The 22,621-nt window shown below is 43.6% G+C and overlaps 1 protein-coding gene across 2 annotated transcripts in view; it reads left to right on the top strand.

Moving 5' to 3' along the window:
- The window catches only part of LOC135511866 (protein phosphatase 1 regulatory subunit 21-like), a 47,852-nt gene extending 34,593 nt beyond the window's left edge, over nucleotides 1-13,259 (top strand). For both annotated transcript variants that reach the window (XM_064933366.1, XM_064933367.1), the window contains exons 17-21: nucleotides 2,995-3,030; nucleotides 3,326-3,442; nucleotides 4,671-4,769; nucleotides 5,140-5,268; nucleotides 11,228-13,259. In XM_064933366.1, the coding sequence (XP_064789438.1) occupies nucleotides 2,995-3,030; nucleotides 3,326-3,442; nucleotides 4,671-4,769; nucleotides 5,140-5,268; nucleotides 11,228-11,260 (414 nt within the window). In that variant the 3' untranslated portion in view covers nucleotides 11,261-13,259. The remainder of the gene's footprint in view (nucleotides 1-2,994; nucleotides 3,031-3,325; nucleotides 3,443-4,670; nucleotides 4,770-5,139; nucleotides 5,269-11,227) is intronic.
- The last annotated feature ends 9,362 nt before the right edge of the window (nucleotides 13,260-22,621 follow it).

Here is a 22,621-nt window from a genome sequence, read left to right as displayed (position 1 = left end):
AATAAAAAAAACTATTTAGTCATGACTTGAACTTCCATGTCGTCTCCCTGGACCTCCTCAATGTCCTCCTCTTGAACATCAGACTGAGGCCTCATCTTCACTGTCACTTTCCAAGCTTGTTGAGGGTGTTTCGTTGTCAGGCTCAAAAAGCCTCAAATTTGCCCGGATGTCCACCAATTTTTCAACCCTTGTATTGGTCAGCCTGTTGCGTGCTTTGGTGTGTGTGTGTGTGTTCCCAAACAAGGACCAGTTGCGCTCTGAGGCGGCTGATGTTGGTGGGATTTGGAGGATGATTGAGGCAACAGGGGAAAGAACCTCAGATCCACAAAGTCCCTTCCACCAGGTGGATGATGAAATATGTTGGCACAACTGCCATATTGCATCTCCATCCCAAAGCCCTTACTTGGAAGTGTACTTCGCCAGACTGCCAAGAACCGTGCCCTCCTCTAGGCCAAGGTGGCGAGACACGGTAGTGATGACACCATAGGCTTAGTTGATCTCTGCACCAGACAGGATGCTCTTGCCAGCATACTTGGGGTCCAACATGTACGAGCTTCAGGCAGAAGTCTTCACGCTTTTTGATGTATTTCAGAATGCAGTTTCTTCTGCGTGGAGCAACAGTGAAGTGGGCAGGGCAGTACGGATTTCTTCTCTTACATCTGCAAGCAGAGTCTGAACATCAGACAGGATGGAATTGTCTCCCTCAATCCGTGCAATGGCTACTGCTGTAGGTTTCAGGCTGCTTACCACTCTCTCCCAAAATACATCATCCAGGAGGATCCTCTTGATGGGGCTGTCCATATCAGCAGACTGTGACATGGCCATTTTTTGGAGTCTCCTTCCCCTCCAGGAGACTCAAACATGATCACATCACCACCCCAATGGGTGCTGCTGGGCAGCTTCAATGTGGTGCTCTTATTCTTCTCACTTTGCTTGGTGAAGAAGATTGCTGCTATATCTTGATGACCTAACTATTTCCTTTGTTCTCTTGTAGAGTGTATCCATGTTTTTCAGTTCCATGATGTCCTTGAGGAGCAGATTAAATGCATGAGCAGCACAGCCAATGGGTGTGATGTGAGGGTATGACTCCTCCACTTTAGACCAACTGCCTTCATGTTTGAAGCATTGTCTGTCACCAGTGCAAATACCTTCTGTGGTCCAAGGTCATTGATGACTGCCTTCAGCTCATCTGCAATAGAGAGGCTGGTGTGTCTGTTGTCCCTTGTGTCTGTGTTCTTGTAGAAAACTAGTTGAGGGGTGGAGATGATGTAGTTAATTATTCCTTTCCCACAAACATTCGATCACCCATCAGAGATGATTGCAATACAGTCTGCTTTCTCTATGATTTGCTTGACCTTTACTTGAACTCTGAACTCTGCATCCAGCAAATGAGTAGATAAAACTTGTCTGGTTGGAGGGGTGTATGCTGGGCGAAGAACATTCAGAAATCTCTTCCAATACACATTGCCTGTGAGCATCAGAGGTGAACCAGTTGTATACACAGTTGTAGCAAGACATTCATCAGCATTTCTCTGACTAAGGTGTCTGATTCATCATTTTCACCTCGAATACATGTTGAGGGACTTTTGTCAGAGGTTGCTTGTTGTGTGCGCTGAAGTAACTTTATGCACTTGGCCAGAGGATTCTGCATCTTTGTTGCATTCTTCACATGATTTGGCACAGTATTTGCAAATGTACACTGCTTTTCCTTCTACATTAGCAGCAGAGAAATGTCTTCACATATCAGATAGTGCCCGTGGCATTTTCCTGTAAAGAATAGAATTGTATTTTGTTTTTCTATGTACAGATAAATAGTTAAGCAGTTAGATTAAACAACTCCTTTAGTAAGATACATGTTTTAAAATGAAACATGTATGGAAACAGGTGATTTAAGCTAGCTCAGTTAGCAGGCTCAAGCAAGCTAAAACCCACATGGTAGCAACAACTAACTAGCAGAAACTGTTAACAAGTTAGAAATTATTTAAACATACTTTGCTGTAGGCTACTATTTGCTAATTAACAAAAAAAAATGTACGCCATATAAAATATATTCACCCCACCCAGTATTGTAATCAAAACTTACAAGAAAGCATGTAGTCCTTGGCTCAGTGTAGTAGTGTGGGCTCAATAGCATCTCATTAGTGTGCAAGGTCTTGAGAATCAGCTGTACATGTGATGGAAGAATGCACTGTGCATGTAGAGGGATAGTTTAACCAAAATATGCCACAAGACCTAGAATTGCCTTGTGTATCCCAATAAAAAGTTTCACTGTTATAAGCTAACTTTTTTTATGAATTTAAGCTACATTCCCAGGCATAACTTCCCATGGAAAATGTCTGGAAAGTTTCTGACCCTTTGCAATTCCAGCGAGCTGTATTATCAGTCTCTGGCTCTATCCCAATTGTCTCTCCCTTCCCCCCCCAAGTATGCACTTGTTCACTATCCGTCACTGATTTGAAAATAATTGATGGGTATAAGAAATGTTCATGCATGAACTATTGTACAATTGAAGGAAAAAAATACACATTATTGGGATGCGTCCCAGATCTATTTGTGTTGTCCTATGGTGGTTCTCGTTGTTTGGCATAACAACGACCATAGGAGCTGGCAAGACAGCACAAACAGATCTGGGACCAGGCTAACACCCACCCACTCACTCAGGACACGGTTTGTGCGGTAAGTCACTGGACACTGTTGTCATGTCATTAACAACCAGCTACACTCTTCATTCACAGGCTTTTATAGATGTTATTCCTTTCCAATCCAGTTTTGTCAGTGATAGGCAGACCTGGTGTGTTTTTATAGGATTTCAGTGTGAGGGAAATGGGATTTATTGGCCTGTGCCCTGATCTGTTTGTGCTGTATCTCCAACAATGACTGTAGAAGTTGTCAAAACAGCACAAACCGATCTGGGACCAGTCTTACATTTTATAGCTTTCTCATAGGGAGTTAGTTACTAACTAATGTGTTTCTGTGTTTTACATCTCGCATTAGGTTGGCATGTTGACCACAACTCCTACCAACGAGGAAGTAAGTTTGTCTTGTTTTTCTTGACCCAACTATTCTTTAGTCTGATCCTTTTCCCCTCTTTCACGGGACTAGTCTCATTGCTTTCCTGAAAAGATGGACGAATGAACTCATTAATGAACATATTGTTATACTTTGGAAAATTACACTGACTGCTTGAATGAATGATTGAATAAATGCTTGAATGAATACTATGTAGTAACATGCTAATACAACCTTGTTATACTAGTGTAATTACAACACAGATATAAGAGCCACATGATGTAAAGTTGTCGTTGGTCTGTCTCTGTGTGTACAGGTGGGAGACGAGGAGTCCAGAGAACAGCTGATTAAGACTCACTACATGGCCAGAGTAGGAGAACTCACCACAAAGCTACAGGTCTCTGACAGCAAGGCTGTTAACTTCCATGCTGAGGTGAGACATGACACACACAGCTACAGGTCTCTGACAGCAAGGCTGTTAACTTCCATGCTGAGGTGAGACATGACACACACAGCTACAGGTCTCTGACAGCAAGGCTGTTAACTTCCATGCTGAGGTGAGACATGACACACACAGCTACAGGTCTCTGACAGCAAGGCTGTTAACTTCCATGCTGAGGTGAGACATGACACACACAGCTACAGGTCTCTGACAGCAAGGCTGTTAACTTCCATGCTGAGGTGAGACATGACACACACAGCTACAGGTCTCTGACAGCAAGGCTGTTAACTTCCATGCTGAGGTGAGACATGACACACACAGCTACAGGTCTCTGACAGCAAGGCTGTTAACTTCCATGCTGAGGTGAGACATGACACACACAGCTACAGGTCTCTGACAGCAAGGCTGTTAACTTCCATGCTGAGGTGAGACATGACACACACAGCTACAGGTCTCTGACAGCAAGGCTGTTAACTTCCATGCTGAGGTGAGACATGACACACACAGCTACAGGTCTCTGACAGCAAGGCTGTTAACTTCCATGCTGAGGTGAGACATGACACACACAGCTACAGGTCTCTGACAGCAAGGCTGTTAACTTCCATGCTGAGGTGAGACATGACACACACGTGCCTAAGCACACACTTTTTAAGGATATGGAGCTGTTATTTTGTTGGTGGACACTGTGGAGATATATGGGGAACAAAGTTGCACATAGTCAAGCTCCATTGAGATGTGGATCTACAGATGACCAACTTACTAGTTGGACCAGTCACTCAAACATTTCCCCTCACGCCTTCCTTCCTTTAATACATACGTACTTTGACTCCAAGTATCGTTCTGTTCAAATAAAAATAGGCTGTGTAGCTGCGCCAAAACAATGGTATTTGTCATCCTATAACTTATCTATTTAAAAAAAATAGTAGCCTAGGTTGTGTCAAGAACTGTAACGCTGCTGGGTTTTTCACACTCAACAGTGTGTATCAAGAATGATCCACCACCCAAAGGACAGAGTGTCTGACAGAGAGGGAACTGGCTTATGAAGTGTTTCTAACAAAGTGTATTTAATGTAGCAGTCACTCCACTTCAAACCCAGACAGGTCTGCCTTGATCTAGTTTCAGTGAAGAGCATCCCATTTAGTGACTTCATTAGTTGAAGGAAGTGATGGTCTGTGGATATCTGTTAATTCTCTATCTCCTGTGTTGTAACCCCCCCCAGTGTCGAGCCCTGGCCAAGCGTCTGGCCTTGGCAGAGAAGTCACGGGAGACACTGACTGAGGAGGTCAAATTGGCTAATCAGAACATCACACGTCTGCAGGTAAACGTCTGTTGTGTAATTTCCAGACTGAAAGAAAGAAGCTTATCCCAGATCCATCCATTCAGCTATAATACAATCAGCTTTATTACATTGGTAGTTGTGTTATGCATATTTGTCCTGAACTTGGTCCTCAATGTATTTGCTGTTTTTTTGTAAGATTTCCCATTTATTCAATGAAATGCCATTTAGCAGACGCTTTTATCCAAAGTTACTTTTAATCAATCGTTCATACATTTTTAAGTATGGGTGGCCCGGGAATTGAACCCTGGCATTGCAAGAGCCATGCTCCAACTGAGACATGGCAAATTAACTTGAACCTTGAACAATCATACTGGCTCTAACTAACCACAACCTGCTCCTTGTCTTTCAGGATGAGCTTGCCACGACCAAGAGGAGTTACAAGGAACAACTTAGTATGATGAGCGACCACCTGTGCAGCATGAACGAGACTCTCAGCAAACAGAGAGAGGAGATTGACATACTCAAACTGAGCAGCAAGGTACAGAGTCCCCTCACACCGCTCCCTCAATGAGACTAACCTGGATAAATTAAAGTTGAATGAAAATGTGCCACTCACGGGTCTAGACAGACAGAGAAGCAGTACTAGGTGAGGTTATGCTGACATTCTGTGTAGACATATCCCAATAACAAACTACTACCCAGTCTGAGGGGAACAGGGAGGCTGGGGATGGGGGGTTATAGCAGCGTCTGAGGGGAACTGGGAGGTGGGGGGGTGTATGGAAGGGTCTGAGGGGAACAGGGAGGCGGGGGTATGGAAGGGTCTGAGGGGAACAGGGAGGCGGGGGGTATGGAAGGGTCTGAGGGGAACAGGGAGGCGGGGGGTATGGAAGGGTCTGAGGGGAACTGGGAGGCTGGGGATGGGGGGGGGGGGTTATAGCAGCGTCTGAGGGGAACAGGGAGGCGGGGGTATGGAAGGGTCTGAGGGGAACAGGGAGGTGGGGGGTATAGCAGGGTCTGAGGGGAACAGGGAGGTGGGGGGTATAGCAGGGTCTGAGGGGAACAGGGAGGTGGGGGGTATAGCAGGGTCTGAGGGGAACAGGGAGGTGGGGGGTATAGCAGGGTCTGAGGGGAACAGGGAGGCGGGGGGGTATGGAAGGGTCTGAGGGGAACAGGGAGGCGGGGGGTATGGAAGGGACTGAGGGGAACAGGGAGGCGGGGGTATGGAAGGGTCTGAGGGGAACAGGGAGGCGGGGGGTATGGAAGGGTCTGAGGGGAACAGGGAGGCGGGGGGTATGGAAGGGTCTGAGGGGGACAGGGAGGTGGAGGATAGGGGTTATAGCAGGGTCTGAGGAGAACTGGGAGGTGGGGTATAGCAGGGTCTGTGGGGAACAGGGAGGTGGAGGATGGTATAGCAGGGTCTGAGGGGAACAGGGAGGTGGGGGTATAGCAGGGTCTGATGGGAACTGGGAGGTGAGGTATAGCAGGGTCTGAGGGGAACAGGGAGGTGGGGGTATAGCAGGGTCTGATGGGAACTGGGAGGTGAGGTATAGCAGGGTCTGAGGGGAACTGGGAGGTGGGGGTATAGCAGGGTCTGAGGGGAACTGGGAGGTGGGTTATAGCAGGGTCTGAGGGGAACTGGGAGGTGGGTTATAGCAGGGTCTGATGGGAACTGGGAGGTGGGGTATAGCAGGGTCTGATGGGAACTGGGAGGTGAGGTATAGCAGGGTCTGAGGGGAACTGGGAGGTGGGTTATAGCCGGGTCTGAGGGGAACTGGGAGGTGGGGGTATAGCAGGGTCTGAGGGGAACTGGGAGGTGGGTTATAGCAGGGTCTGAGGGGAACTGGGAGGTGGGGGTATAGCAGGGTCTGAGAGGAGATGGGGTATAGCAGGGTCTGAGGGCAACAGGGAGGTGGGGTATAGCAGGGTCTGAGAGGAGATGGAGAAGAGCGGGGTCTGAGGGGAACTGGGAGATGGGGAAGAGCGGGGTCTGAGGGGAACTAGAGATGGAGAAGAGCGGGGTCTGAGGGGAACTAGAGATGGAGAAGAGCGGGGTCTGAGGGGAACTGGGAGATGGGGAAGAGCGGGGTCTGAGGGGAACTGGGAGGTGGGGAAGAGAGGGGGTCTGAGGGGAACTAGGCTGTGGAGGATAGGGGGTATAGCAGGGTCTGAGGGGAACAGGGAGGTGGGGGTATAGCAGGGTCTGAGGGAACTGGGAGGTGGGGTATAGCAGGGTCTGATTGGAACAGGGAGGTGGAGGATAGGGGGTATATATAGCGGGGTCTGAGGGGGACAGGGAGGTGGAGGATAGGGGGTATAGCAGGGTGTGGGGGGAACAGGGAGGTGGGGTATAGCAGGGTTTGATTGGAACAGGGAGGAGGAGGATAGGGGGTATAGCAGGGTGTGGGGGGAACAGGGAGGTGGGGTATAGCAGGGTCTGAGGGGAACTGGGAGGTGGGGTATAGCAGGGTCTGAGGGGAACTGGGAGGTGAGGTATAGCAGGGTCTGAGGGGAACTGGGAGGTAGAGGTATAGCAGGGTCTGAGGGGAACTGGGAGGTAGAGGGACAGCAACCACGCCTTCTGTCCTGAAACTGCCCAACATACACTTCTGTTAAAACACAGATGAGTATCTTTCAGGGATATTCCGGTATTTTTGCAAAGGGGCCCTAATCTACTTCCCCAGAGTGAGATTAACTCGTGGACACCATTTTTTATGTATCTGTATGCAGTTTGAAGAAAGTTGCTAACTAGCGCAATTGCTAACAATGGAAGTCTATGGGTATCTGCTAGCATGCTAGTGTGTGGATGGTTATTCCCACACTAGCATACTAGCAGATACCCATAAATCCACTTCAATTAGTTTGAAAGGATTTAAGCCTTGAACTTGAGACATGGATTGTGTATGTGTGCCGTTCCGAGAGTGGATGGGCAAGACAAAAGATAAAGTGCCTTTGAACACGTTATGGTAGTAGGTGCTTGGCGCATCAGTTTGAGTTTTTCAAGAACTGCAACACTGCTGGGTTTTTCACGCTCCACAGTTTTCCGTGTGTATCAAGAATGGTCCACCAACCAAAGGACATCCAGCCAACTTGAACTGTGGGAACTATTGGAGTCAACATGGGCCAGCATCCCTGTGGAACACTTTCAACACCTTGTAGTCCATCCCATGACAAATTGAGGCTGTCCTGGGAGCCAAAGAAAATAGCTTCAAGTGTTTTGTCCAAATACTGGTGGATTCAACTAATAAAATAATTGACAACCTGAGGTCCAGAACCTGAAGAACAGTTTGCAGTTCTCCCAGGGTCAGCTCAATGAGTTGAAACAGGAGAATGGCAAGATGTAAGTCAGTGCGATAGGACATCAGTTCTGTGTGTGAATACATGATAACAATGAGAGACAATCAAGGCAGAACAACATGGTTGCGGATGGAATTTCAGAATCTCCACATGAGACCTGGACAGAGTGATGATTTCTGATTAAATTGAAGACCACAGGCAGATTGAGGTGAAGAACTGCCCACAGGACTGGAAAACCCACCATCGGCCCAGGTGACAGGCCCAGGCCCACAGTTGTCAAGTTCCTGAGGTTCAGGACAATGTAGCTGGTCTGGAATGAGCCAAGAACTTGAGAGGAATGTATATCTTCCTCAACAACGACTATCTTGAAGTTGTGCGACAGAAGAGGAAAGAGTTATCTCAGCCATGAAAGCTGCGAAAGAGTGTGGGGACATTGCTTACGTCCGTTATGACAGGCTCATTGTCCACCCTCCCTCCCAGAAGCCAGGAAGGGATGAGAGAGCCAGGCCTATGGGTCCTTTGCTTCAACCCTGCAGCGCACACACACACACACACCTATTGATTAATGGACTGCTGAATGAATATATTTTCTCTTGCTTTGTTTGCTCTTTTCAGTATTATACCTCTCTGATAAGCTACCCAGGAAAGAAACATATAACATGCAAATATTAGCCATTTCAGAGACTCACTCACATAATTAATTTGATTGTATATCCTTGTACTGCTATATAATATATAGAATAGGCAGGAATGCTTATTTTATTTTACCTTTATTTAACTAACTTTGAATATTGTAAAGTTAGTGTGTCGAGGTGAAAAATAGTTATCGATCAATCATGACAAACCTTCTGGGCTTTGACAGCTTAGATGGAAAGCTACTTAGGATGGAAGCTGACTATAGCCACGAGAGGTCGACCGATTAATCGGAATGGCCAATTAATTAGGGCCGATTTCAAGTTTTCATAACAATCTGAATTTTTGGACACCGATTTGGCCTATTTTTTTTACACCTTTATTTAATCTTTATTTAACTAGGCAAGTCAGTTAAGAACACATTCTTATTTTCAATGACAGCCTAGTGGGTTAACTGCCTTGTTCAGGGGCAGAAAGACAGATTTTTACTTTGTCAGCTCGGGGATTCAATCTTGCAACCTTACAGTTAACGCTCTAACCACCTGATTACATTGCACTCCAAGAGGAGCCTGCCTGTTACGCGAATGCAGTAAGGCAAGTTGCTAGCTAGCATTAAATTTATCTTATAAAAAACAATCAATCAATCATAATCACTAGTTAACTACACATGGTTGATGATATTACAGTTTATCTAGCGTGTCCTGCGTTGCATATAATCGATGTGGTGCGTATTCGTGAAAAAGGACTCGTTGCTCCAATGTGTACCTAACCATAAACATCAAGGCCTTTCTTAAAATCAATACACAGAAGTATATATTTTTAAACCTGCATATTTAGCTAAAATAAATCCAGGTTAGCAGGGAATATTAACCAGGTGAAATTGTCACTTCTCTTGCGTTCATTGCACGCAGAGTCAGTGTGTATGCAGTTTGGGCTGCCTAATTTTCTAGAATTTTACATAATTATGACATAACATTGAAGGTTGAGCAATGTAACGGGAATATTTAGACTTATGGATGCCACCAGTTAGATAAAATAAAGAATTAAATGTCTTGTTTTTGAGATGATCGTTACCAGATTCGACCATATTAATGACCTAAGGCTCGTATTTCTGTGTGTTATTATGTTATAATTAAGTCTATGATTTGAAAGAGCAGTCTGACGGAGCGGTGCTAGGCACCAGCAGGCTCGTAAGCATTCATTCAAACAGCACTTTCGTGTGTTTTGCCAGCAGCTCTTCGCAATGCTTCAAGCCTATCAACTCCTGAGATTAGGCTGGTGTAACCGATGTGAAATGGCTAGCTAGTTAGCGGGGTGCGCGCTAATAGCGTTTCAAACGTCACTCGCTCTGAGACTTGGAGTAGTTAATCCCCTTGCTCTGCATGGGTGACGCTGCTTCGAGGGCGGCTGTTGTCGATGTGTTCCTGGTTCGAGCCCAGGTAGGAGCGAGGAGAGGGATGGAAGCTATACTTTTACACTGGCAATACTAAAGTGCCTATAAGAACATCCAATAGTGAAAGGTTAATGAAATACAAATGGTATAGAGAGAAATAGTCCTATAATTCCTATAATTACAACCTAAAACTTCTTACCTGGGAATATTGAAGACTCATGTTACAAGGAACCACCAGCTTTCATATGTTCTCATGTTCTGTGCAAGGAACTTAAACGTTAGCTTTCTTACATGGCACATAATTCACTTTTACTTTCTTCTCCAACACTTTGTTTTTGCATTATTTAAACCAAATTTAACATGTTTCAATATTTGAGGCTAAATTGATTTTATTGATTGATATTATATTAAGTTAAAATAAGTGTTCATTCAGTATTGTTGTAATTGTCATTATTGCAAATTTTAAAAAATCGGCATCTGCTTTTTTTGGTCCTCCAATAATCGGCATCGGCGTGAAAATCATAATCGGTTGACCTCTAACAGCCACTGCTGTCTGTCATAGCTTTAATCTGAGCCTAGAGGAAAGATTTTTGTACTCAGGCCTGGAGGGAAGCCAAAGTAATTCCACTACCCTAGTGGTAGCGGAATGTGGTGAAGTGGCATGGCACTCAACATGTACCGCACTGACACAAATGACTGACTGACTGAAATAAATTGATAATAAGAATATTGTGGGAGCTGTACAGTTAGATTTCTGTGCAGCCTTTAATATTATTGACCATAACCTGTTGAAAAATGTATCTGTTATGGATTTTCAATCTCTGCCATGTTGTGGGTTCAGAGCAATCTATCTAATAGAACTCAAGGGTTTTCTTTAATGAAAGCTTCTCTAATGTCAAATATGTCATGTGTGGGGAGTTTCTCAAATTTTTCTCTGCAGATCCTCTCAAGCTCTGTCAGGTTGGCTGGGGAGTGTCGCTGCACCCCCAAAAATTGTAGTTCTGTCCTTGAGCTGTTGTCTATTAATGATCTGTATTATCATGTTTTCTGTGGACCACAGGAAGAGCAGTTGCTGCTTTAGCAAAAGCTAATGGTGATCCTAATAAAATGCCAAAATACCAACTTGATAGTAGGAAGGTGTATAACTTAACACTGTTCTTCCTCTTGCCTTTTCCAGGGAAGCTCCAAACTCCTAAAGAAGGGTCGGTAGGAAATGAGTCCATTGGGGAAACTGGTTCCATTTTGGATCAGCAGCGCACCCTTAACTGAGAGAAGGGCTGGACTATGGAACCCCCACCCACTACAGCCCTGCCAGCTCCACACCACCATATCACCAAGATGGAGGACCCTGTTAGACTTTGCCATCAGAGGGAGGCTATTGGGGAGGGGGGGGTCTCTGATACCACTCTGCTTAAAGGAATTGTGTTTCTGATTGACACGGATAATGACTACGTGTCAAGTGCTTCCCAGTGTGTGGGAAGCAGCTGCTTGACCCTTTACACTTTGGTTTGTGGGAGGAAGTGGAAAATGTAAAGGAAAGATTATATATTCCCCCCCACCCCCCACCAACTAGTCAGGTCATGGATGCTGACTACATGGAATGAAGACCACCTGGCCCTGATGGTTAGTGTGTCTCTTCTCTCTGTGCTAAATGTGGAAATGATGGCGATTTGAAATATTAATTCATCAAATTGCTCTTAAGTGGGAGAAGGATATCATGTGAGCAAGTCAAGTGTTAAATTGTGTGCCTGACTGGCTGTCTGGGTTGTTGTCTTTGTCTTATAGGGGGACTCATGCCAGGCTTTGAGAGGGACTGCTGATTATTATAACTTCATTTTATATTTGGACTATTTTTAGATTCAATGAAAGATTATTTGTGCAAAATTGTGACTTTTGAGGGACGATGTTCATTACATTTACCACATTTTACTTGAAGGGCTGCCCCAGTTGAAATTAATCAACGAGTGACATATTAATTTGACACTAGCCTTGGATGCCCAGGCTTCGCTCTTTAGCGGAGGCCTAAGACCGAGGCTAGACACACACTTCCATACATTCCCTTAAAGCTGGATTCCTTGACGGTGAATCAGCCACAACTGTTTGCGATATTACAACAAAGAAGTTAGGATTTATTTTTACAATGCTCCTCACCTCTGGTTTGTTAACGAAACAAGAACTGCCGTGGGGTGGACAGTAGCTCTGTTTCCCCAACAGAGAATTCAATTTTTATCTAGATGTCCCATCTGTCCTCGAGAACGGATGGAAGAATCTGACAGAATGATAATGACTAGATCTGACCCGATTACCCAATCAATTCTGACATGACAGATCTGTTCCACACATTACATTTCTATTTGAATTAAATGATCTGTGATGTTGCACAAGGTAGAGTTCAAAAAATGGTGTCTGTCTGTGATGTTTCTCTAGCAGTTGTAGTGTGTATGGATGTGCACTGAGGAGAACTATGCTTGTGTCCCAAATGACATCCTATTCCCTACATAGTGCACTACTTTGGACCATTGCCTTACGGGCCCTGGTCCGATGTAATGCACTATATAGGGAATAATGCGGTGCCATTTGGGACACATGTCGCACCAGTCTTCAAACCCATGTATCATGTATGGAGAGAAGGGTTAATGTGAATATAATACATTATTGTACCGTGTACTTTAACAGAAATATACAAAAAAAGAAAGGCATTCGTTAAAGTTTTACCATAACTATTTTCCATGTTGACCCAATTAAATTACTAGTCGATGATCAATGGAAAAGAGCAGAAACACAAACTAATCAATCACTCACCTGCATTTAATACTTGATTATTGGGTTCCAGAGAACTGAAAATATTTGCCTATTGCAAGGCAATACACAAATGTCTGCTCTTTTGAACCTTCTGTAAGACTCATGGTTTGTGTACCAATTACAATTGTATTATCGGCGTGTTGGCAAAGCTAAAGTAGTCTACCCCTTGTCTGACAGTGTAGTGACTAATCTAACAGTTCACAATTAACAGCGGGGTTGTGTTCATTAGGGCACACCATAGCTAAACTTTTAACAATAGAAAATGAAAGTCCAGTTAGTACGTTGCTGTTTCACTCAGTTTTTGAACATTTGCTTCCATTTTGTACCTCCTGAAAACAACCCTGGATGCTTATTGCTTGTGTGTTCCAGTGACATTTATAGTGTGGCCAATAAAATGAATAATCCTATCCTGTGCATCGTTCTTACATTTACATTTACATTTAAGTCATTTGGCAGACGCTCTTATCCAGAGCGACTTACAAATTGGTGAATTCACCTTATGACATCCATTGTAGATAACTAACACTATAGACACAATATAGACAACCAACACTATAGACACAATGCAGATATCCACAATGTGTCCACACTGTTAGCCATCCACATTGTGTCCACAGTGCCAGCCATCCACAACGTGTCCACACCGCCAGTTAACCAACACTATAGACACAATGCAGATAACTAACACTATGGACACAATGCAGATAACCAACACCATAGACACAATGCAGACAACCAACACCGTGGACACAATGTAGATAACACTAAAGACACAATGTAGATAACTAACACTATAGACACAATGTAGATAACTAACACTATGGACACAATGTAGATAACTAACACTATAGACACAATGTAGATAACTAACACTATGGACACAATGCAGATAACCAACACCATAGACACAATGCAGACAACCAACACCGTGGACACAATGTAGATAACACTAAAGACACAATGTAGATAACTAACACTATAGACACAATGTAGATAACTAACACTATGGACACAATGTAGATAACTAACACTATAGACACAATGTAGATAACTAACACTATAGACACAATGTAGATAACTAACACTATAGACACAATGTAGATAACTAACACTATGGACACAATGTAGATAACTAACACTATGGACACAATGTAGATAACCAACACCATGGACACAATGTAGATAACACTACAGACACAATGTAGATAACTAACACTGTGGACACAATGTAGATAACTGTTCCACTGGATGTCAGAAGGTGAACCCACCAACCTGCAAGCCGCTCCGGACGAGCGTCCGCCAAATGACCCAAATGCAATGCAATGACCATGGTGCATATTTACATTTACATTGCATCTAAATCATTAAGGGGGGGGGGGGGGGTGGTGAGAAGGATTACTTATCCTATCCTAGGTATTCCTTGAAGAGGTGGGGTTTCAGGTGTCTCCGGAAGGTGGTGATTGACTCCGCTGTCCTGGCGTCGTGAGGGAGTTTGTTCCACCATTGGGGGGCCAGAGCAGCGAACAGTTTTGACTGGGCTGAGCGGGAACTGTACTTCCTCAATGGTAGGGAGGCGAGCAGGCCAGAGGTGGATGAACGCAGTGCCCTTGCTTGGGTGTAGGGCCTGATCAGAGCCTGGAGGTCTTCAACCACTCCACACATTTCTTGTTAACAAACTATAGTTTTGGCAAGTCGATTAGGACATCTACTTTGTGCATGACAAGTAATTTTTCCAACAATTGTTTACAGACAGATTATTTCACTTATAATTCACAGTATCACAATTCCAGTGGGTCAGAACTTTACATACACTAAGTTGACTGTGCCTTTAAACTGCTTAGAAAATTCCAGAAAATGATGTCATGGCTTTAGAAGCTTCTGATAGGCTAATTAACATTTTAATCAATTGGAGGTGTACCTGTGGATGTATTTCAAGGCCTACCTTCAAACCCAGTGACTCTTTGCTTGACATCATGAGAAAAAATAAAGAAATCAGCCAAGACCTCAAAAATTGTAGACCACAAGTCTGGTTCATCCTTGGAATCAATTTCCAAATGCCTGAAGGTACCATGTTCATCTGTACAAACAATAGCATGCAAGTATAAACACCATGGGACCACGCAGCCATCATGCCAACTCAGGAAGGAGACTCGTTCTGTCTCCTAGTGATGAACGTACTTTGGTGTGAAAAGAGCAAATCAATCCCAGAACCACAGCAAAGGACCTTGTGAAGATGCTGGAGGAGACCGGTACAAAAGTATCTATATCCACAGTAAAACGAGTCCTATATCGACATAACCTGAAAGGCTGCTCAGCAAGGAAGAAGCCACTGCTCCAAAACCCCCATAAAAATGCCAGACTATGGTTTGCAACTGCACATGGGGACAAAGATTGTACTTTTTGGAGAAATATCCTCTGGTCTGATGAAACAAAAATAGAACTGTTTGGCCATAATGACCATCGTTATGTTTGGAGGAAAAAGGGGGAAGCAGAAGAACACCATCCCAATCATGAAGCACAGGGGTGGCAGTATCATGATTTTGCTGAAGGAAGGACAAGTGCACTTCACAAAATAGATGGCATCATGAGGGAGGACAATTATGTGGATATATTTATGCAACATCTCAAGGCATCAGTCAGGAAGTTAAAGCTTGGTCGCAAATGAGTTTTCCAAATGGACAATGATCCCAAACATACTTCCATAGATGTGGCAAAATGGCTTCAGGACAGCAAAGTCAAGGTATTGGAGTGGCCATCACAAGGCCCTGACCTCATTCCTATAGAAAATGTGTGGGAAGAAATGAAAAAGCGTGTGCGAGCAATGAGGTCTACAAACCTGACTCAGTTACACCAGCTCTGTTAGGGGGAATGAGGCCTACAAACCTGACTCAGTTCCACCAGCTCTGTCTGGAGGAATGGGCTAAAATTCACCCAACTTATTGTGGGAAGCTTGTGGAAGGCTACCCGAAACATTTGACCTAAGTTAAACTATTTAAAGGCAATGCAACCAAATTCTAATTGAGTGTATGTAAATTGCTGACCCACTGGGAATGTGATGAAAGAAATAGAAGCTGAAATAAATCACTCTATTCTGACATTTCACATTCTTAAAATAAAGTGGTGATCCTCACTGACCTGAGACAGGGAATGAATTTTTACTAGGATTAAATGTCAGGAATTGTGAAAAACTGAGTTTAAATGTATTTGGCTAAGGTGTATGAAAACTTCAACTGTACATACAGTGCCTTTCAAAAGTATTCACCCCCCCCCCCGTGGCGTTTTCCTATTTTGTTGCATTACAACCTGTAATTTAAATAGATTTGGGGGGGGGGAATTCATGTAATGGACATACAAAAAATAGTCCAAATTGGTGAAGTGAAATGAAAAAAATTACTTGTTTCAAAACTTTGCGACCTTTTGCCACATTTCAGGCTTCAAACATAAAGATATAAAACTGTATTTTTTTGTGAAGAATCAACAACAAGTGGGACACAATCATGAAGTGGAACGACATTTATTGGATATTTCAAACTTTTTTAACAAATCAAAAACTGAAAAATTGGGCGTGCAAAATTATTCAGCCCCTTTACTTTCAGTGCGGCAACAAAGAAATCCAAGATAACTCTGAAGGAGCTGCAAAGCTCCACAGTGGAGATTAGAGTGTCTGTCCATAGGACCATTTTAAGCCTTGCACTCCACAGAGCTGGGCTTTATGGAAGAGTGGCCAGAACAAAATAAGCAAACACGTTTGGTGTTCGCTAAAAGGCATGTGGGAGACTCCCCAAACATATGGAAGAAGGTACTCTGGTCAGATGAGACTAAAATTGAGCTTTTTGGCCATCAAGGAAAACGCAATGTCTGGCACAAACCCAATACCTCTCATCACCCTGAGAACAACATCCCTACAGTGAAGCATGGTGGTGGCAGCATCATGCTGTGGGGATGTTTTTCAACGGCAGGGACTGGGAAACTGGTCAGAATTCAAGGAATGATGGATGGAGCTAAATATAGGGAAATTCTTTGGGGAAACCTGTTTCAGGCTTCCAGAGATTTGAGACTGGGACGGAGGTTCCCCTTCCAGCAGAACAATGACCCTAAGCATACTGCCAAAGCAACACTCAAGTGGTTTAAAGGGAAACATTTAAATGTCTTGGAATGGCCTAGTCAAAGCCCAGACCTCAATCCAATTGGGAATCTGTGGTATGATTTAGAGATTGCTGTACACCAGCAGAACCCATCAACTTGAAGGAGCTGGAGCAGTTTTTCCTTGAAGAATGGGCAAAAATCCCAGTGGCAATATGTACCAAGCTTATAGAGACACCGCAAGAGACTTGCAGCTGTAATTGCTGCATAAGGTGGCTCTACAAAGTATAGACTTTGGGGGGTGAATTATTATGCACGCTCAAAGTCCCCCCCCCCCCAACAAATCAATTTTAATTCTAGTCTGTAAGGCAACAAAATAGTATTCACCCCCTTGGCATGTTTCCTATCTTAAGCCACTGTATGAATGAAATAAGAGCTTGCTCAATATTATTTGTTTTGTGTTAATACTGTAATGACCTGGCTAGATCATAAAGGAACAATTGTCCAGACAGAGGATTGAGTTAACGAATTGACGGTCTATTAACCCAACTTAACACAGGCTACTGTTTGGCCGTAGCCCACGCCAAATAACTGAAAGGTACCCTACTAACCAACCGTGACCTTCTCTTGTGAAGCCCAAATGTAATACAGAGAACAATGGCTAAACTTGGTCTTAACCTCCAATGCTCCATCCCCCTGCCCAAACCACCCTCCACGCCACTCCGCCAACCACCAGGATGCCCGGCATCAGAACATTCCAGGCATTCCTGTGATCGGCAGATAGCAGGTTGATTGGCATGTCGGACCCCGCGAACACTTGGTACTGGTAAGTACAACACAACCCACTAATAGCCTAACACATAACACACGGCTGTCTGTGCGGGTCGCTACAATACTAATACTTCTGTTGTTAGGGCTACTAATAATGACTCACCACAAAGTTAAACTTCAGGCTTCTTCAGGATATAGTTTTGACAGGCTACTGAGTACTTGTGAGAAAGATAATCGTAAAGGTAACGTTAGCTGTATTTCATCGCGGATTTCGGGAACACAGTTGTGTATTTAGGTGAATTAAGGTGAGTTTCAGTCATCGATTTTCTTGAAAACAATTCCTGTCGCTAGCTAATAATGTATAATAAAGGGCGGTAATAATTTATAGTTAGCTGGCTAAAAACATTGGCCATGGTGTCAAACCAGCATGACTTCTGCCGTGTACAAAACAACTGGAAACTCAGAACTGGGTAATCTCAGACTTCAGTGAGTTCAACACAACTGCGAACTCAGATTTTTTTTTTTAAAGAGCTGAGCTCCAACTGGGAAAATCCGTTTTGAACGGTCATCCAACTCAGAATTCCATGTCGGGAACTCGGTCCTCTTTCTAGAGCTCGGACCTGAAGAACACTGACATCATGTTTCAATCTTGTTTTTCCACCCGAGTTCCCAGTTGTCTTGAAAGCACCATCAATCCAGAGAATGCCAGACTTTGATGACACAATTTTGACAAAATGTGCCCACAAGGACTGCAGCACCACCTTTCTGTTCAAGTGAGCATAGCACAAGGTGAGTCCAAAAATGTATTGTATGCTGCTGCATAAACAATATAATATGCCATTGAGATGTGTACAGTGCCTTCGGAAAGTATTCAGACCCCTTGACGTTTTCAACATTTTGTTACATTAAAGCCTTATTCTAAAATGGAATAAATAATATTTACCCATAATGACAAATCAAAAACGTTTTTTTAGAAATCTTTGCTAATTTATAAAGAATAAACAGTAGGCTTAGTTATGAGGGGGAAAGGGACAAAATTATTTGACTGGACATGACTTGGAAAGGCACACACCTGTCTATATAAGGTCCCACAGTTGACAGTGCATGTCAGAGCAAAAACCAAGCCATGATGTTGAAGGAATTGTCCAAAGAGCTCCGAGACAGGATTGTGTCGAGGCACAGATCTGGGGAAGGGTACCAAAACATTTCTGCAGCATTGAAGGTACCCAAGAACACAGTGGCCTCCCACTGAGCAAACGGGGGAGAAAGGCCTTGGTCAGGGTGGTGACCAAGAACCCGATGGTCACTGACAGAGCCAGTACGTCACTGGGGCCAAGCTTCCTGCCATATATACTATATATAGGAGCTATATACTAGGCGGTGTCAGAAGAAGCATATCATACTTGAGTGAAAGTAAAGATACCTAAATAAAAAATGACTCAAGTAAAGGTGAAAGTCACACAGTAAAATAGTGCTTGAATAACAGTCTACAAGCATTCCGAGCTTGCTGCTACGTCACCATGTCTGTGTCAATGACTGATTTCAACTATTCCTACACTTTGCACTTCAAAATAAATCTCAGCTCGGTTAAAAATACACACAAGAATAACTATTTTATTTATCATAGTGATTCAGGAGTAACATTAAAACAGAATAATATTCCCCACCAACATTAGACAAATATACAGAAAACCCTCAAAATACCGAAACAGGTACATGAAGTCAATGATGAGAGAATTTGATATCAATATTATGAGATTGAGATGAACTAAAATAGCAGTGCAGATGGTACTCTTTTGCTAAGTATAGAGATGTATTATAGGTAATGATTATGTAGGGGACTTCTGAGAATGCTAGCACCTGAGTTCCTCTGTGGAGATGGGAGAACCTTCCAGAAGGACAACCATCTCTGCAGCACTCCACCAATCAGGCATTTATGGTAGTGGTCAAATGGAAGCCACTCCTCAGTAAAAGGCACATACCAGGCAACTTGGAGTTTGCCAAAAAACACCTAAAGGACTCTCAGATCATAGGAAACCAGATTTTCTGGTCGGATGAAACTAAGATTGAACTCTTTGGCCTGAATACCAAGTGTCACATCTGGTTGAATCCTGGCACCATCCCTACGGTGAATCATGGTAGTGGCGGCAGCATGCTGTGGAATGTTTTTCAGTGGCAGGGAATGGGAGACTAGTCAGGATCGAGGCAAAGTTGAATGGAGCAAATTACAGAGATGTCCTTGATGAAAACCTGCTCCAGAGGGCTCAGGATCTCAGATTGGGGCGAAGGTTCACCTTCCAACAGGACAACGACCCTAAGCACACAGCCAAGACAGCACAGGAGTAGCTTCGGGACAAGTCTCTGAATGTCCTTGAGTGGCCCAGCCAGAGGCTGGACTTGAACCGGAACATACATCTCTGGAGAGACCTGAAAATAGCTGTGCAGCAACGCTCCACATCCAGCCTGACAGAGCTTGAGAGGATCTGCAGAGAAGAGTGGGAGAAACTCCACAAATACATGTTCCAAGCTTTTAGCCTCATACCCAAGAAGACTCAAGGCTATAATCCCTGCCAAAGGTGCTTCAACAAAGTACTGAGTAAAGGCTCAATACCAATGTAAATGTCATATTTCATGATAGTTATTTTTTCATGAAAACATTTCTAAAAACCTGTTTTTGCTTTGTTGTTGTGGAGTATTGCGTGTAGATTGATGATGGGGAGAAAAATGTTTTAGTCCATTTTAGAATAAGGCTGTAACATAAAATGTGGAAAAAGTCAAGGGGTCTGAATATTTTCAGAGTGCACTGTGTTTCCCTTTCATTTGTCCTACGGTTCTGTCTTGTTGTACTGGGAGAATACTGTAAGAACAGCCCATATTGAATTCGGTCGCTGTACAGTTCAAAAGTGCTAAACAAATAGTTATTGACTACGTCTGCCCTAGCTCACTCATTATCTTAATCAACATTACGGATTGCCTCTTATCCGCTCGTCATCCCCTTATGCCATAGTTTGTACATCTCAAATGTCAGTAGAAACCAGATTTGTTTAAGCAAGTCAGCCATATTAGCTATGTTTTTTGAAAAGGCAGTAAATTAGCCTGAATGAACTGTTTCGCTGCTAGACCAGGCTCCGCTGATAGCCATGTGTAGCAGTGGTAAGGATTCACTCCACGGTGCAGAGAAGAAGGCTCTGCTGTTGAGATAGCTTTATGTAAGCCAAAAAACAGTTTGTGTGCACCATTTGTCACCATTATAGTGCAATGATGTATTGTTTAGTGTTGTGTAATGGCTTTGCTGGCATGCATCTAAAACATTTTGTTGAGTTTGCCCCACCAAGATTTACATGCTAAAATCATCACCGGATGTTCATACGACTCTACAGGGTAGCGGGTCACAGTGATCGAGAGGGCTGACGCTAGGGTGGGACAGTGAGGCCATAGTGAAGTAGAAGACTGTAGAGACCACTCACCAAGGGAGGGGTCAGCGGTAGAATGGGAGGGAATTTGTAGATAACTGTCATTGAAGAGTACTGTCATCTGAATCTGGACCCGACAAGAACCACATCATCTCGCTCTTTCACACGCGCACACATATACACAAACACATGCATGCAAAAGGTCATCATACACACTAAATCAAACCAGACATAAAACAATTAGAGGTTGGCCGATTATGATTTTTCAACAACGATACCGATTATTGGAGGACCAAATAAAGCCGATACTGATTAATCGGCCGATTTGTATATAAATATTTGTAATAAATGACAATTACAACAATACTGAATGAACAATGAACACTTAATTCAAGTTAATATAATACATAAATAAAATCAATTTAGTCTCAAATAAATAAGGAAATGTTAAATTTGGTTTAAATAATGCAAAAACACAGTGTTGGAGAATAAAGTAAAAGTGCAATATGTGCCATATAAAAAAGCTAACGTTTAAGTTCCTTGCTCAGAAGTTCAGCAGTTTTGCCTCCCCCTGCTGCATCACAGTTCTCTCCCCTGTACTGGCTGTGGCCAAATTCTTTTCTTTAAGGCTTGCCACATATCTTGCAGGGGAAAGCAACAGGTAACCTCCTCTTCCTCACAGGTCCATTACCAGCCTTCGCATCTCTCCTCCTCAAATCTGTGGACCTGGCCAGGCGGAGGCCTTTTACGAGGGTGGATGAGGCAGCAATTCTAGCATTAGGGGGTTTGCTTGTTGGTAGGTGCTGCTTAGCTGTCCTCTGAGCTCACTTGTTGTTTCTGGATGGAGCTGGCTTCAGGTTCTTGTCTACAGAGGGACACAGGTAGTGGCTTATTATAACACATTACACAAAGGGAAATTGCTATAGTCAAACACACATGTGAATTTAAGAGAACTCTCCTTTGGGGAGGGGGTGTCTGTTCAGAACTGGGGGCAAACATGGACGGCTGAATTTCAGGTGTGATGGAGGGGAGGGGGGACAACCCGGTTGGAGCTGGTATCGGATTCGTGTCTACAGAAGGACAAACTGGCATTAGTGTCTTAATGAACACAATATATTGCTATATTTAAACATGATTGTTACAGGTTATTTTAACGAACACATTCATTTTTTGGGTAATTTATTGTTTTTCTTTTCATAAACAAGTTGTATTGATTATTTATTGTTTGAATTGTTTATTTTTGTAAGATTTAACTACATTTATGGAATAAAAAAAAATATAATAAAAAAAAATAAAGACCTCTCCATTGGGGAATTGCCTGTTCAGAACTGGAGGCCGCCATGGACGGCTACATGTCAGGTGTGGAGGTGGGTCCTTGTGTTTTCAGAACTGGAGGCCGCCATGGACGGCTACATGTCAGGTGTGGAGGTGGGTCCTTGTGTTTTCAGAACTGGAGGCTGCCATGGACGGCTACATGTCAGGTGTGGAGGTGGGTCCTTGTG

The sequence above is a fragment of the Oncorhynchus masou genome, chromosome 24 (assembly GCF_036934945.1).
Source record: "Oncorhynchus masou masou isolate Uvic2021 chromosome 24, UVic_Omas_1.1, whole genome shotgun sequence".
Classification (NCBI taxonomy): domain Eukaryota; kingdom Metazoa; phylum Chordata; class Actinopteri; order Salmoniformes; family Salmonidae; genus Oncorhynchus; species Oncorhynchus masou.
Note: the sequence above shows the minus strand (reverse complement) of the source record. Positions and strands in the feature narration are given on the sequence as shown.